Source organism: Triturus cristatus, chromosome 12, assembly GCF_964204655.1.
Source record: "Triturus cristatus chromosome 12, aTriCri1.1, whole genome shotgun sequence".
In the NCBI taxonomy this organism is placed as follows: domain Eukaryota; kingdom Metazoa; phylum Chordata; class Amphibia; order Caudata; family Salamandridae; genus Triturus; species Triturus cristatus.
In genome coordinates, this window is record NC_140595.1 from 31,157,370 (window position 1) to 31,173,318 (window position 15,949).

Sequence of the window (15,949 nt, forward strand, 5' to 3'; positions counted from 1 at the left end):
TTATAGAGGTGAAATGTTAAGTTATAGATGTGAAATATAGTGCAGTCTTGCAACCAAGGTTAGATTTAGGGCATTATTTCAGGAGTACCTTTGGTGCTGACTGGCTATGAGCAATACAGCCTACATGTTTATTAACAACATAATGACAAAAATGTATTGGCAAACAGAACTTTTATTATGCTGGCCTGTTAAATACTATAGGTATATAGCACCCAAGCCTGCATTAGTTGAACACTTGTATAGAACTATGATGGGAGCATAACCAAAACAATTGTGTGACACATAGCTGTTTGCATACCTAGTTTGGTTCACCACTGACAAAGTACTCTTAACACAACGGATAACTTACCTTACTTGCACCTATTAAGCCCTAAACCAGTAATGTAGGGAATTTATAACCACCAACGCTTTTAAGGAAATGGTCTTCAAACTTTTTTATGCTGTGACCCCTTTGCATAGTATAATTTCACTTGCCTGCGCCCACTAAATGTATGCAATCTACCTAAAATGGTGGAATGGGCATCGCTAATATACACTTGTGTAACTGGGCATCAAAAATCCTGGTGTTAAATGACTGACAGTGGTGTATGGGATGACCTAGCATTCTGAGCCAAAGTTTTTCTAATTGGCTGAGATGATATAATGGGGTGGTTGTATGGATCTCCCATCCCCCGCTCACTTCAAGAGGTAACCAGGGTTCCCTTTCAAGGATTCTCCATTGATAATCACAAGCACTGAATAGTCCCACTGATGCGTGGGGACTCTAGAGCTGTTCTTTCAAAGTCACATTTTTTACAGTATCTTCACCTTTGGAAAGGCCAGGACGTACATGTAACAAAAATGTAACATTTCAAACCTTAAAACAGGCTATATTGCCTACATTCATTTACTTTAAAATCTGGAAGGAAATAAACCTTTGAAAGTCACTAAGAATAACTAAAAGTGATCATTTAAAAATGCTATTCACAAACTCTTTTTACTTCTTTTACAGTAAATGAAAGGAAATGGTAGAGCAATATACTTGTATAGGTTGCAGCATTGAAACAATGAGAATAGAAAACAGCATCTTTAAAGGCACCCTGTCCTGCGGTGTCCCATCATCCCCTGCAGGTGGCAGTTTACCCAGTTTTTTCCGGCTCCTACTGACAGGATTCTGGGGTAGAGTTCTGCTTTTGAAAGCTTTTTCATATTGTGGCTCAAATGACAAAAACAGACATACACAGGATCGGTGTCCTCTATTTGCCAGACTTCCATGACCCTAAGATGTGTTGTCACAGCAGGACCCTCTTCAGATGCACTTTGAGAGAGAGAGAGATTCACCTGCATGGTCAAGTAGAGCAATGGAGAAGGCATGATTCCCTGGCTGGAGAGACATTTGAGGGATGAGGAGCCTGGCGCAATGGTAGAGGTCTCTAAAAGTGCTCCTATCTCACCCTCCGAAGCCTTTCACAGAGGAAGTTCCAAGAAGAGAAGATCTGGTGGGAAACAACATCCCCATTCGATGTCAAGGACATCAACAGTGAGAAAAGGCACTGCACCTACTTGCTCACTGTCAAGGGCTGGATCGATATTCTTAACACATATGACAACGAGGAGGGTACCTTTGACATAGAGAGTTTCAATGTCAATTCATGATTCGACGTTGAGATCTCACTTCCCAGATGAAGACACAGAATGGATTTCACGCATGAAAGCTCACAGAATCTCATCTGAATAGGACTCGAAGTACTCAAGAACCTACTCGTCATCCAGACGGGCATCTCCGGTCTTCATTCCAGATTAACCAATGCCTCCTCAAGTTCCAATGGAGTCTTCTTTTCCTCCTCCACCACTTCTGCCTCCACAACCGGCAATTTCAGCTGTAATTCCACCACAAACTCTGCCAGCCACTCTTTCTTTGCAATCACAGTCAGCTGTACCAATCTCATCTTTACCAAGGCACCCTATGTCTTGCTCGTACCAATCTCATCTCTACCAAGTCACCCTATATCTTGCTCCTGTTAAACCAGACCTCGCAGCAACAGGTCTAGGTCAAAAAAAAGGTCAAGGTCTTGCTGCAGACGTCACCATTCAAGATCCCCCAGGAGCCAGCACATAGGTATTTTTTTAAACACTCCATCATAGGTCTGTCTCTAGACTATTGTTTCCTTTGGTTCCAGGTCTTTTAGAACCACATATGGACCTATTTTTTACACCGGCTTCTGTTCAGGCTACACCATCACACCTAAAAAAATAAATACAAAACTCTGGATCAGAATCTCCATCAGTTCTTCTTTTTACGAATCCTACACCAGACTGTCATCACTCAGCTGCTCAAAAGCTGCATGCCACACTCCATCATCTACTCTTCCTCCTGACAAGGAAAGTAAAAAATTGGATTCTGTGGACAGAAAAGTGTGCTGTACCTCACTATGAAGGCTGCTAGTGTGACTGTTCTTCTTGAGCGATATGACACAAAAGTTAATTCTAAGTTGATGGCAGTGGCGAAACGATAGTTGAGGGGGCCCCTCTGTAAGGTACGTGGAGAGGCCCCCTCCGGACTCTATCAGGAGCTTTCCGGCCGAAGTACAGTGTTGAGGGGGCCCCCTGGAGCTTGGGGGCCCCCCCGCACTGCGGGGGATGCAGGGGCCTGTGTTATGCCCCTGGTTGATGGGATAGTTGATATTGGCCTAAACTGAAAAAACAAAATACCTGGCTCGTAGTAATCATACACCTTCACCGGCATTGGTGCTGTCTTCCCAACAATGTATTCTCGGAAAGCCTGGAACTTGACACAGGTCATACAGTGACTGTGAATCTGTAAAGAAAAACAATACAAACTGCATTGATATTGTATGAGTATTTCTGTTACAGCAGGGGGGTACGCAGTTTGGTAAATGCTTAGGGTATTCAACATGACTGATACTGTTTTAAATAAAATGAGCACACGCAGGCAAGCTTTAGAATTTGTCTCTGTTGGATTACTGCCTAAATTTAGTCTGTGGTGGCTACATTTAGAAAGGGGAAAGAGGAAGAAAGCTGAGTCAACGTTAGATGAAAGCCATGCCTTCATGACAGTCTCTTAAAAATATTAGTTATGCATGCCCTTCAACACCATACTACCTCCACTCTTTTGAAACCTTGCCTGGGTTCTCAGTGAGCCTATGCTCCTCCACTAACAATACCACCGCAAAACTACATTGCGCATAGTTAATCCTAGACAGCCGCTTATCCGATACTACTGCTCATAGACATCATATTAGTACAGTTCTACCAAAATTACCTGAGTCTTTAAGATTCTGTGATGTTTTCCAATGCCAGAATGCATTGTACTGGTTGTTGCGTCTTAGAGCCCGTTCATTTTTCTGGGTCGTGAAAGCAGGACCAAGGAACAATGTGACTGTTGTGTTTGACAAATTTCCGTAGCTTTTTAATTAGGACTTCTGATCTTTCAACGTCATTCAGTGTTTATTATCACTGGAAATTATTTTCAAGCTTACTTTGGCTTTTCCAATGACTTTTTCCTGTCACAATACATTAACTATTTGTGAAGTGCCCTTTATGTGGCAGGAAAAGGCAGTTTTAAATCTCTTTTGAGTTTTTTGTGGTCTACCTTCCAAGATTCTATTCCACTGCTGATTGTGAATTTTGTGTTGAAGTATCCAAAAGGACACTTAATGATTGTGAGGGCATCAGACTGATGGGGCAAACCTGAAGACCTGATGGCCAAGAAAAAGTTGAAATGGGTCTTAATATAGGGTTCTTCATGTACTGTAACTAACTCACAACCACAGAGAAGCTTTGAAGAGGGAGATCCAGGGCGAAAAGATCCAAAAGGGAAGATAACACAAAGCTATTGTCATTCCCACCACTCCTGTCGCTCTTGATACCACTCAGAGTCAAGGATATCGATGCACCTTAAAGGTATGGTGCTGATCTATTTTCCAGTGGGTGTCAGATCTTTGTCGACTGACATCAAAGCTCCATGACTTCTTGGTATAGGCAAGTACTCCAGTATCGGATCTTTCATTGATTCACATGCTTGAATAATTCCCCGCTGTCGAAGTGGGAGTCGCACGGTATATATGAAGCAGTAAGTAATAACTTCAACATTTAAGTTAATTGAGGAAAAACATTCACTTCAATAGCTCATCTTAGTCATTAGAAATGGCCCAAAGTCCATCCAATCAGGCGACAGCACCCTTTAGAACCCTCCCCATAAAGGCTCCATGCTCTCAGATTTTCTACCATATGTCGTGTAATGGGAGTCTCCCTGAACTCTGCTCAGTATTCCTAATTTCTGGCCTACTTGACTAAATTATTTTCTTCAGAAACAGCGTAGTTTCAGCTTTATTTCAGCTCCTCAACATGTCTAGACAGTGTGATTCAAGTAGCAATCTAGGACTACATTCAGACAATCCCCATAAAGTACGAGTTACTTACCTTCGGTAACGATGTATCTGGTAGAGACATTGTCTAGCCGCAGATTCCTTAACTTAGAATATCCCCAGGCTTCAGACTGGATCCAGAAAATTCTTTGCATCAGCACCTCAGCGCGTCGGGGGATGGCGCCACATGACCTCACCCTGACGTCGTCCACGTACGTGATGTCAGCGAGGTCATATAAATCCCTCCCGGCGCGCTGACCACAATTTTCTTTGGAGAAACTTTTCCGCGGCGCAAGGCGGAGCCACCAACAAAAAACTGTGAAAGTATGGGAACAGTGTGCGAAGGATAAAAAATCTGCAAAATAAATAAGGCAGATGGTGCAAAACACCATCATAAAAGACAGAACTACGCTGTGAGAAAGAACTCCGCATAGCGAAGCGTAGGTCCTTCCCAAAGTGTGAGCAAGAAGGGAAGAATATCTCAATCAGACCAAAAAATAGACTGTCATTACCATGTAGAACTGGGACTGGTATTACCATGTAGAACTGTACCTTCCAACAAGGATGGAGCACAGAAAGAACTGCAATGTACTGTAAGATTGGAGGCCTGGTCTTGAAATGAATGAGATCCTTTCTCAGTAACCGGTCCCAAACGGTGTGGGCCCCACCTTTTTCAGCTGAAATTCCGGCCTTGAATGTCGGGATTCCACAGGGATCTATCCTTAGCCCTACGCTATTTAATCTGTACATTGCGCCCCTCGCCCTTCTGGCGGAAAAACATGGAGCCAAAATAGTATCATACGCGGACGACACTCAGTTGTTGTTCACTAGTGAGAAGGGTTCGGAGTTTGATGGGGAATGTATAAGAAACTGCCTTGCGAAGATTTTTACATGGTTTGCTGATAACCAATTAAAATGTAACTCCGATAAATCGGAGATTATTTTTTTTGGAACCCAAGCCCATGAAGCCTGGCTTTCCTGGTGGCCACAGGATATGTCTCCCCCGCTCTCGGATGTGACACTCGTAAAGAATCTGGGGGTTAAATTGGACTCTGCTCTTTCTATGAAGACGCAAGTCCAATCTGTCACTGGTACTTGTTTCGGGATTTTGAAGATGTTGAAAAACTTTCTTCCACTTCTCCCTGTATCGCATCGTAAAACAGTGGTACAGGCTCTGGTGTTGTCAAGACTTGACTATGTTAACTCTTTATACCTGGGTCTTTCCGAGTATTTATTAAGTCGGCTACAAACTATCCAAAATGTGGCAGCCAGGGCTATCTTTCTTACTAAGCCCAGACCTCATACCTCTCAATTGCTATCTTCATTCCACTGGCTCCCAGTGAAAAAAAGAATTCACTTTAAGGCTATGGTTTTGGTCTTTAAATCCCTTCATGGGATTGGGACCCCGTACCTACGGGAAATACTTCAACCTTACACTCCTCAACGTTCTTTAAGATCCTCCTCTCAGTCCCTAACCCTAATCCCTAAATTTAGGCTTTCACGGGTTGGAGAAAGATCTTTCCAGGTCACGGCCTCTCCCCTCTGGAATGGTCTCCCCATTTCACTCCGTCAAAACTCTGATCTTTTGTCCTTCAGACGAAACCTGAAGACGTGGCTTTTTCAGCTCTAGCTCTCCTTTTCCTTTATTTTTTAGGACGGCATCTATGGGCGTTTATTTGCTTTTGTTGGTTGTCTGTGGTCATCTGTAGCGCCGGGACACTCTTTGGAGTAGCTGTGCGCTGTATAAATCACGAATAACATAACATAACGTAAGAAGGTATCTTCCTTACAGAAAGTACAGCAATGGAAGTGTAAAACAGAGCTGAAGAGATCGTCAAAGAAGATGACTATATAGGAGACAACAGCCTCCAGTTAATGGAAAAGGTGGGCGGGAGGGAAGACAGCCGGAGAAGAAGAAGAAGAAGAAGTATCTCCTGACGACAGTCAATGAAAAGGCACCATCTACAGGAAAAGCCCCTTGGAGGGAGTCAGCCGCATATGGTAATTCAGAAAGGGGCGCAACTATGAGAGCACCCTGGAAAGAAAACCAATGGCAACTGAAAGGCAAGTGGAGAAGCCCATCTGGCAAGGTTCTCGCAGAGCGGGGAGGATGGGTGGGCGTTAAGGAATCTGCGGCTAGACAACCAGATACATTGTTACCGAAGGTAAGTAACTCGTACATCTGATAGAGACATCTAGCCGCAGATTCTTTAACTTAGAATAGATACCATAGCCATACCCCCAGAGGGGTGGTGGGTCTGCGACAGAACAACAGAAGGTGCTTAAGCACGGAGCCAGCAACAGCGTGACGGACAATGGGTAAGGCTGTGGCAGGACAACCAGACAGCAACCCAATTAGCTTGGAAGAGCAAAAGAGAACGGGAAGCAAGGCGTCCCAAAACAAATGCCATAGTGGTGCTACACCACACCTGTATAAGCATGAGATGTAGAAACGGCACCAGCTATATAGCAAACAATGAGAGAGAGAGAGAGAGTCCCGAGCGAAGGAGGAAGAAGGACTACCCTCAGCGTAATGGCGCACTATGTGGACACCAACCAAAGGTTGGGGAAAAGCATGAAGCGAAGCAACCATACCAGATCCTACCAGGCTAGCCCATGGAAGGAAGGCCGGTGAAGCTATCACCAGGAACCGAAGGGCAAGAGATAGAAACTGAACAATGTCCTAGAAGGACAGGCAGGAACAAGAAAGACGCCAAGTGCCCACCCAGGTACCAAAAAGAAGGGGGGGGGGGGGGGCAGGGGCGAGCAGGGCACGCTGATGCGGGCCATCACTGAAACATGCACAGAGCCGACAGCCACAGAGACAACAAGGTGGCGGAGCTAAAAAAGGGCATTGGACTGCCCAACCAGGCAGCTTGGAGAGTATGGTGAGAATCAACTCATGAAATACAGTTGTAGGGCGCAGACCCTAGAACGACTGACATTGGAAGAGCTGTCCCGCAGGTACAGCGGACATAGGATAGGGTGATACCCAATGAGAGTGGAACATGCGAAGGAAGTGACAGCATAGGCACCCGAGTACCAACAAGCGTATAAATGTAGGAAAGAATCTGAGATTTGTAGACCACATCCTCCGACTAGGAGTAAAAATGAACCCCTGGCCAGAAAGAGAGATATTGTTCAGTTTCTGCTCACCAAGAAGGGAGTAGTGTAAAGCCGTGGAACCACCCCAGGTAGTGGGACGCAAAAGGAACCCTATTGCTGAAGATGCAGGAAAGGCAACGAAGTGCACCTAAGTGTACTGAAAGACACCCTGCAGTGTAGATAAAAGGCAATCCCGAGTGCAGCCCTAAACAGCTCCCTGAGACATGGAGATATCGGACCAGACTTCGTAGAAGAGAGGTGGAGATGTTGGAAGAAGAGTACCCAAGGTAACATGCATATACACACATATACAAATATGCCACATGGGTGGTATAGGAGCACATCTAGTGCCTTAATGGCAGGTGGTATCCGCATTCTAAGTGTGAAAAACACCATGAAAATCTCCCAAGGGGGAGAACGACGCATATAAGCAAGACAATTGCACCAAGTCACAATATCGAACACTGTACAACGGCAAGATAAGAGCACCAGGGGATGCATAGAGCCCAAAGGATCTCTAGGCCCACATAACATAAAGCAGAGCTATATAATAGCATACAAGTACCCCACTTGGAGTATGGACACCCCAAACAACGGGGAACACCTCTTAGGGCAAACCACAGACAGAAGCCAGACACAACAACCAGTGGAACACTGCCACAATAGGCTTATTGCCAGCTTAAAACGCATAAGGCATCGAAAGGATGCTAAATGAAAGGGTAACCACCTTAGAACATGCGAAAAGAAGACCTTGGAAATGTAGGCTTGAGGCGGAGGGCGAAAGCCCGCAAGGAGACGCCGAACAGCTGATTCGGCGTGGGCATCAAACAATAAAACGCCATCAAAGGGTAGATCAACAAGTCGCTCCCGGATATTCTCCAGGAAGACGCTATCCTGCAACCAAGCATGGCTCCTCAAGGCAACCGAACCAGCCATAGCTCGGCCTAAGGAATCGGCAGTATCAAAGGCTGAGCGGATCGTGAATTCAGCAAGGTCACAGCCATCACGAAGAAGATGAAGGAAGTCAACACGAGCACCTTCAGAGGTGTCCGAAAAAAGAGACTCTACAGAGTCCCACAATGCAGAGGTAGCCCGAGCCAAGACACACACTGTATTTAGTGAACGAAGGGCAGCACTAGTGGAGGCGAAGATGTTACGACCCCACGACTCAAGCCATCTGGACTCCCTGGAGGGAGGAAGCACTAACTGAGGCAAGGAAGGGAAGGCAGTTTGCAAAACAAACCCCTGCACATGTGGGTGAACAAATAAGCAAACTGGATCATGTGGAGCAGGCCGGTGGCGGTGCAAGACAGAACAAGCCACCGGAAGACCGGAAGCCGGCCGAGCCCAGGTGCCCAAAAGGGCGTCATAAAGAGAAGCTTCAAAGGGCTTAAACGGTTCCACATTCCCCAGCCCCTGGTGAAGGACATCAAGCAGAGGGTCCACAGGCAAGGGGACCGAAGGGGGCTGCATGTTTAGAACACGAGTGGCTAAGGAGACTACTCTAAGAAACACCGCACCGGCCTCGGTAGCCCTCCGAGGAGGGGACAGCAACTCATGTAAGCGAGGGCTGTAAACTGAGTCTACCAATACACTGAGGGTGCGACTAATGCCCAAAGGATGGAAGCCCCATTGAGGAATGGGTGTCCTGATGGGGCTCCTGAGGAGGCGGAGATCCTGCCGGGTCCACAAATACGAAGGGGGACACAGGCAAGGATAGATCCGGCGTAGCCAAAAGTGAAGGTGACGGCAAACTTTCCCCAGTAGCTTCTGGAGAAGAGTCTACAACCCGGGGCCGACGCGGCGCCAGAATGACTCCGGTCGGTGACGGCCCTGCCTCATCAGGTGACGACTCGGCTCCATCCGGCACCGAGTCCGCTCCATCCGGCGCCGATTCCACGTCCACCACGACAAGCCCCGTTTCCGAAGAAGGGGATGGTGTCGAAGCCTGGGAGGCAAGCCTCCGGCACTGCACCGGCGCGGACTCAGCCTCAACCACAACAGGTTGCGACTCCGAAGTAGGAAGCGGAGTCGGAGCCGGGGAGGCGAGTTTTCCGTGCCGGAACGGCGCCGACCTCGGCCCCGGGCAGGCGGCTGCCTGTCCAGAAGGCCGAGGTGTGCTCGAAGCAAGGCTTTGAGCACCAGCAGCCACCTGCGATGCCACAGGGAGCCCTGTGGGACTATGCGGCGCGGCAGGGGTGCTATGAGTCGTAGAGGGGGACCCCGCCGGGCCGCACCCTGACGACACAAGTGCGCCGACCTCGGCTCTGGGCAGGCATCTGCATGTCCGGAGGGCTGAGGTGTGCCCAAAGCAAGGCTTTGAGCACCAGCAACCACCTGCGACGCCACAGGGAGCCCCACGGGACTATGCTGCACGGCAGGGGTGCTATGGGTCGTAGAGGGGACCCAGCAGGGACACACCCTGACGTCACCATATCTCCTTCGTCCCTGGGGGGCAAGGGCTTACTTGGCACCGGGGACGAACCCACCAGCGAGTCGGTCGGGGACCCCACAAGTAGAGAAGGCCCCGAGGAAGCCCCAGGGAGAGGAGCGGACCCAAGGGAGGACTGCAGAGCCGCGGCATAGGCCTCCATTTGGGTCCGAGTCGCCCCTGCGCCCGGATAGGGCGGATAGGGGATGGATGACTCCCGGGGGCGCACATCCAGAGGGCTCCGGGAACTAGTGCCCCCATCAACAGGCGGAAGTGAGGCCGTGGACCTCGGTGACCTGCGCCGCGACTTACCAATAAGGGGTGAAAGACATCTCCGGGCCCCAGAGGGCGAGCCACGCCGCAACTGGAAACCAGAGGGGCCTGCCGGCGATGAGGAGGCCGGAGGACGAGATGACTCCGACCGGGACAGTCGAGCCGAAAGGAGCTTCATCCGGCGCTCCCTCCGGGACTTTCGGCTTGAGGTGTTGGCAGGCGTCGCAATCTGTCGAGTCGTGGTGTTCGCCCAAACACCATAACCAGATTAGATGTAGGTCTATCGCGGACATTTGCCCGCGAACAGGAGGTACAGGTTTTAAAGCCCGAAGTCATCGCACACTTTTCCAGACGCAAAGTGTCAAAATTGGCCTGAAAACAGGCCAGGAACTGCTTACTCTGGATCTGTGTTGCATGCGGAAAAGAAGGAAACTGTCGTCAGCGCGCTGAGAGGGACCTCGCTGACGTCACATATGTGGACGACGTCAGGGCGGGGTCGTGTGGCGCCGTCCCCCAACACGCTGAGGTGCTGCTGCAAATAATTTTCCGTATCTAGTCTGACGCCTCAGGATATTCTAAGTTAAGGAATCTGCGGCTAGATCTCTATCAGATAAGTGCATTTACTGCCTTCATCCTGACCATCAGGTGAGAGATTGTAAAATTTGTAGAACTTTATCACAGAAAACTTTGAGAGACAGAGAGGGCAGACTTCTTCTGTCGTTACAGAAGTTAAAAACCAAAGAATACCCTGTCAGACGAGGAGAGTGATATCTCTCTTAAAACTGATGCCTCAAAAAATAGAGCAAGTGATGTGGAGCTTTCATCTCCAAAGCCCTCTAATATGTTAAGAAGGCAGCACCATTCCTCTAACGCAGATGGCCAATCTTCCACCTCTAGGAAGGAGTCTTCATGTTATAAAGGACATTCACAGCCTTCTAGACCTTTAGCCGCCACCACTAAGGTTAAAACGACTTCTAAATCTCTACTTAAGGGTAAGTAGACAGTTCTTTCACCTCAAAAACTAAAGACGGCTATCTCGTTGATGAAATCGTCGTCAACACCCTCGTGGGCAGTGGTCTCCATCATCATGACAACTACGATAATGTTGACTTTCTCATCTCCGAGGTGTAAGTTGGTCATGTCATCGTCAATGTCTCCGTTGACTTTAGTATCTGTTAAAGTGAGACCTTCTGTGCCGAAAGCCACATTGTCAAAGAAAGTGTAGACAAAACCATTAATGTAGACAGATGCTTCATCATCGATGGTCTGCTCATCGTCAGGAGACTCGTTGATGGTTTGCCCGTTGCCATTACAGTCGCCAATGACCCTCAAGCGAACAAGTCTGTTGTCAACGGTGGTCCAGTCTGCGGATCCAAAATAGACGACTGCAAAGGTGCAATTGCTGTCATCAACGGCACCATGGCCAATGATGCATGCCCAAGACTTCAACGGACGGTGCTTCGTAGGATGCTTTGTTGGCAGGCGCTCCGTCGGCGGGTACTTAGTCTGTGGGTGCTCTGTCATCGGTTGCCCCCTCGGCAGGTGCTCCGTCAACAGGACATTTGACTCAGGCAACATTGAGTTCTGATCCATCTATGCAAATAGTTTCTGTGATGTCGGAGCTACAGAAGGTCAAGGAGATGACTTTCTTCCATCAGTGTCCCAGTCTAAGCGCAGATCTTCACAAGAAATAATATTACCTGCGCATACTTCCCCAAGTAAAGTATCCCCATGTACTCTAGAAGAACCTTTTGACTATGTAGAGGAAGAAGATGAATGTTCAGTTGTCGAGGACATGTTTGGGGTGGCACTCAGTCCTGCCGACCTTAATATCATGTGTGCGAGGAGGATGACAATAACCAATATTATTATTATTCACAGCATGATCCTGCCCAACAGTATAGGCAGAAGGAACCTGTTATTCAGATACTTGCATCTTTAGTTTCAAACTTGCAGCATATGGTAGAGGAATACTACTGCAGATTCCCACCCTCAGAACCAACTGCCTCAGTTCCCCAAACTCCTGTTCATAGACCATCTCCGCTAGTAAGGTCTCCTATACAGACATTATTAGTATCATCATCCTCACCTTTGCGTCCAACAACTCCTCCAAATTATAGAGGATAGACAAACTACTGACGATGAAAGAGAACAAAGAGAACTTGAGGAAGTGTCTCTTCACAATGAATGGGATGATTACCAGATCCAGACGCCTTCTCTAACGACTCCACCTTCGATTGATTCCCCGCCGGAAGATATAGGGGGGTTTCATACCCTAATGGAAAGAGCAGCAAAGTAATTTCAACTCCCCATGGTCCCTAAGCAGTGTGACTGCTTTTTATACAATTTTATAGAACCAACCAAAAGACATGTTTGTGCAATTCCCTTTGTAGATTTTATATGGGAGGAGGGCCTTAAGGTAATGAGAACCCCAGCTTCCATTTCAGCGGTGCTTCCTAAGCTGGAAAGAAATACAAGGCGCCCGATAACTCTCCTGCCTGCCTCATCGGTCAGCCAAAACCGGATTCTGTAATATCTCAGGAAGCTCAACGCCGTGCCAGGAATCCTGCTTAACCTCTTATCTGCTCCTCCAGATAGAGAGGGAAGACGTATCAACACCACTCATAAAATAAAATCCACTATGGCAGGGACCACAGTTTGGGCAGCAAATTCCCTTTCAATTCTGGGTAGATATGACTGCCAAATGTGATTTAACATTTGACCATTTATTGATTTTTTGCCTGAGGATTCTACAGCAGAGGCTAAGAAAATTCCACAAGAGGGAGAGAGGATATCAACCAAAATAACTGACTGTGCAGGAAATGTTTCATCTACAGGTTTTCGCCAGTTAGCAGGGGTGGCAGTGTTAAGACGGGAGGGATGGTTAAGGGCTACTTCTTTCCGCCAAGAAGTGCAAACAGAGCTCATTGATATCCCTTATGATGGGGAATCTCTGTTTGGTCAACACATTGATGAGGCACTCCAGGCAATTAACAAGCATTGAAAATGCAATAGGTCTTGCCTTTGATTAAGTTGACGCCATTTGATTTGCTAATGGTATTGTATAGCAAAGCAAATGGCTTTAACTTAATAAAAGGCGAGACCTATTGCATTTTTTCAATGCTTATTTGTTTATGAGTGTAATTACCGTCCCTTCAAACTATCCGGGAATCTTCCTGTCAGGAGGATTTCATGGAAAAGGATGTGAAGCTAGCTGGACTACCAGGTGATATTTGCTTTTATTATTACAGCAGATAAATTATCTAGTCCAGCTGCCCCTGTAAGTTTTAACATTTCAATTGTTTTCTTAATTGTTGATACAGAAAACCTCTCCTTTGTTTCTTCATTAACAAGAAATGTTATCGGGCACTGGGTTACTACAGTATCTTTGTTATAGGTCTGTTCCAGGATCTTCAAATCCGCAAAGTTCTTTAACTGTGTGATTTTCTCTGCACTCTGGGTCTTAAATGCCCTGTAAACACTAAATTTTTCCAGTACACAATCTCAGTGTTGTGCCTATCTTATTCATTTGCTCACTGCTGTACCCGATTTTAAAGTTGTATCTTATCTCCTGAAGGGGTGACCACAATGGGCAAGATTATTTTAGCCCGTACATGTCTGTCCTGTTATTTCAATAAATTATCTCGATTCTGTACCTGGCCTGGCCTCGATGTCACACATATTCTGGGCTCTTTACCGGTCTTTCACGTAACAAACATCACAGTGAAGCACTTCGTTAAAACATATGAAACACCCATCGAAATTGAACCTTCCTCACCCCTGCACTTATTTGCCTCGACCCCGAAACCCGTCCCCAACCCTAAACGTACCGCTGGTGTCTGTTTCCCTCAGCCACAGGCGGGATCTGCCTTGTTGCTCAGAGATCCGAAGCCCCAGGAGTGGTTCATCCTCCTCCAGGGGAGCGCATCAGCACCCGGGCAAGGCCGCCAGTCCCCCCCGCCTGAGACCGTCAGCGGTTTCAGGGGAGACTGGGGAAGCACCGCCAGCTCGAAGGATGAGCGGCTGCAGCACCGGGAGAAAGGAGCGTGGGCCGTGGGCAGTCAGCCCGGAGCACCTCACCCCTCCCCCGGCTCACCAGGCACCGACGGTGGCGGCAGAAACAGCAGGGCCTGTCCACGGGCCCCTGCGAGAAGCCAGCGAGCTCTGCCAGGCAGAAGCAGCCAAGTACCGATCTACAGCTTCTCTTCTTCCCCTCAGGCAGCTCAAGTGCGTCAGCAGCGCAAGGTTTACCAATCCATCAGTCAGAACCAACGTTTTGATGCCTAACGTCAGACAAGAAATAAATAATCTGTTCCCAGGGCCCCTCCCAGTCTTAGTTTACTTTTCAACTGTGTTGGTTCCCCTTCTCTCTCAGCCTTGATGCCCACATTAATCGTCACTCCTCTCAGACAGCTGTGCCTACATCTGCATTCCTTCTCTCATCACAGCGTACCAAGACGGTCTTAAACGAGGACCACGCGTGGGAGCAAAAAACAGTGACTGTTTGATTTTGTGTATGACAGATTTGAAAGAAAAAACGCTCGCACTTTTTCCGTTATGAGCATCAACTTTCAAGGAACCGTCTGCGTAAAAATTCCATTATGACAATAGACAATCACAAACTGAAGAAAATAAAAAAGTGCATACTACCTAATGAGGGAGAGAGTGTCACGCCGCCGGTAAAATATCAAATCCCGGTGGGCGTGGCCAAAAGAAGACAAGGTGGCCACAAGGAGGGACTAAGAAGCCTCCTTTACAATCAGAAGCCAGCGTTTTGCATTGAAGATGACGCTGGCCAATTAAAAAGATGGGCGGGGATTCAACTCCGCCTCCGAGAGCTTCAGAATCTGTCTTGATTCCAAGAAGCTTTTGAATGCCGAGAGCAGCGCATGCGCTGCTTTCGACAGCCGAGACCTAAAAAGGATAAAGATACAGCATGATCTCTTTTTGTGGCGTTCGAGGCCGGGGCATCTTTTTCTTTCAGGGAGGCTTCAGCCAATATAAACAATTTCAACCCTATCAGAGTCAATCCCGATAGCAGGAAAACAAACGGCGGCCTTCCGCTTCCTAAAGACATCAAAGAGGAAAGTATCCTACAGAGGTTAGAAACACCTCTAAGAAGCAGTGATATATTTTTAGTGAGAGGAAGTGAGATAAATGCTTGTCTGTCGAAGGTGTTCACCTGGTTCAGACAGAACCAGTTGATGTGCAATTATGAAAAATCTGAAATCATTTTTTTCGGGCATAAACCGGACGAGGAATGGTGCCAGTGGTGGCCTCAGCATATGTCCCCTCCAGTCAGCTCAGTCACCACTATGAAAAATCTTGGAGTAAAACTGGACGCGGACATGTCCATGAAGTCTCAGGTCCAAACTGTGGCCGGGACATGCTTCGGACTACTCAAAATGTTAAGGAATTTTCTTCCTCTCCTACCAGTTCCTCACAGGAAAACTGTAGTCCAGGCCTTAATTAATCTAGGCTGGATTATGTCAATGTTTTGTACCTAGGCATCCCAGACTATCTATTAGGCCGCCTTCAGGTGGTACATAACGCTGCGGCACGTGCTATCCTTATGGTAGGCCACAGGACATATATGACCCCTCACCTGACATCCTTGCACTGGCTCCCGGTGCGAAAGAGGATACATTTTAAAGCCCTAGTTCTGGCCTATAGGGCTTTTCACAATATAGGGGCCCCCTACATCAGGAACAGAATTCAACATTATGCTCCCCTTTGAACCCTGAGATCTTCTACTCATCAGCTGTCGACGGTG

General features: G+C 47.5%; 1 protein-coding gene across 2 annotated transcripts in view; it reads right to left on the reverse strand.

The window, feature by feature from the left end:
* The window catches only part of CPAMD8 (C3 and PZP like alpha-2-macroglobulin domain containing 8), a 1,045,838-nt gene that overhangs the window by 143,232 nt on the left and 886,657 nt on the right, over positions 1 to 15,949 (reverse strand). For both annotated transcript variants that reach the window (XM_085640012.1, XM_085640011.1), the window contains exon 38: positions 2,692 to 2,797. In XM_085640012.1, the coding sequence (XP_085496138.1) occupies positions 2,692 to 2,797 (106 nt within the window). The remainder of the gene's footprint in view (positions 1 to 2,691; positions 2,798 to 15,949) is intronic.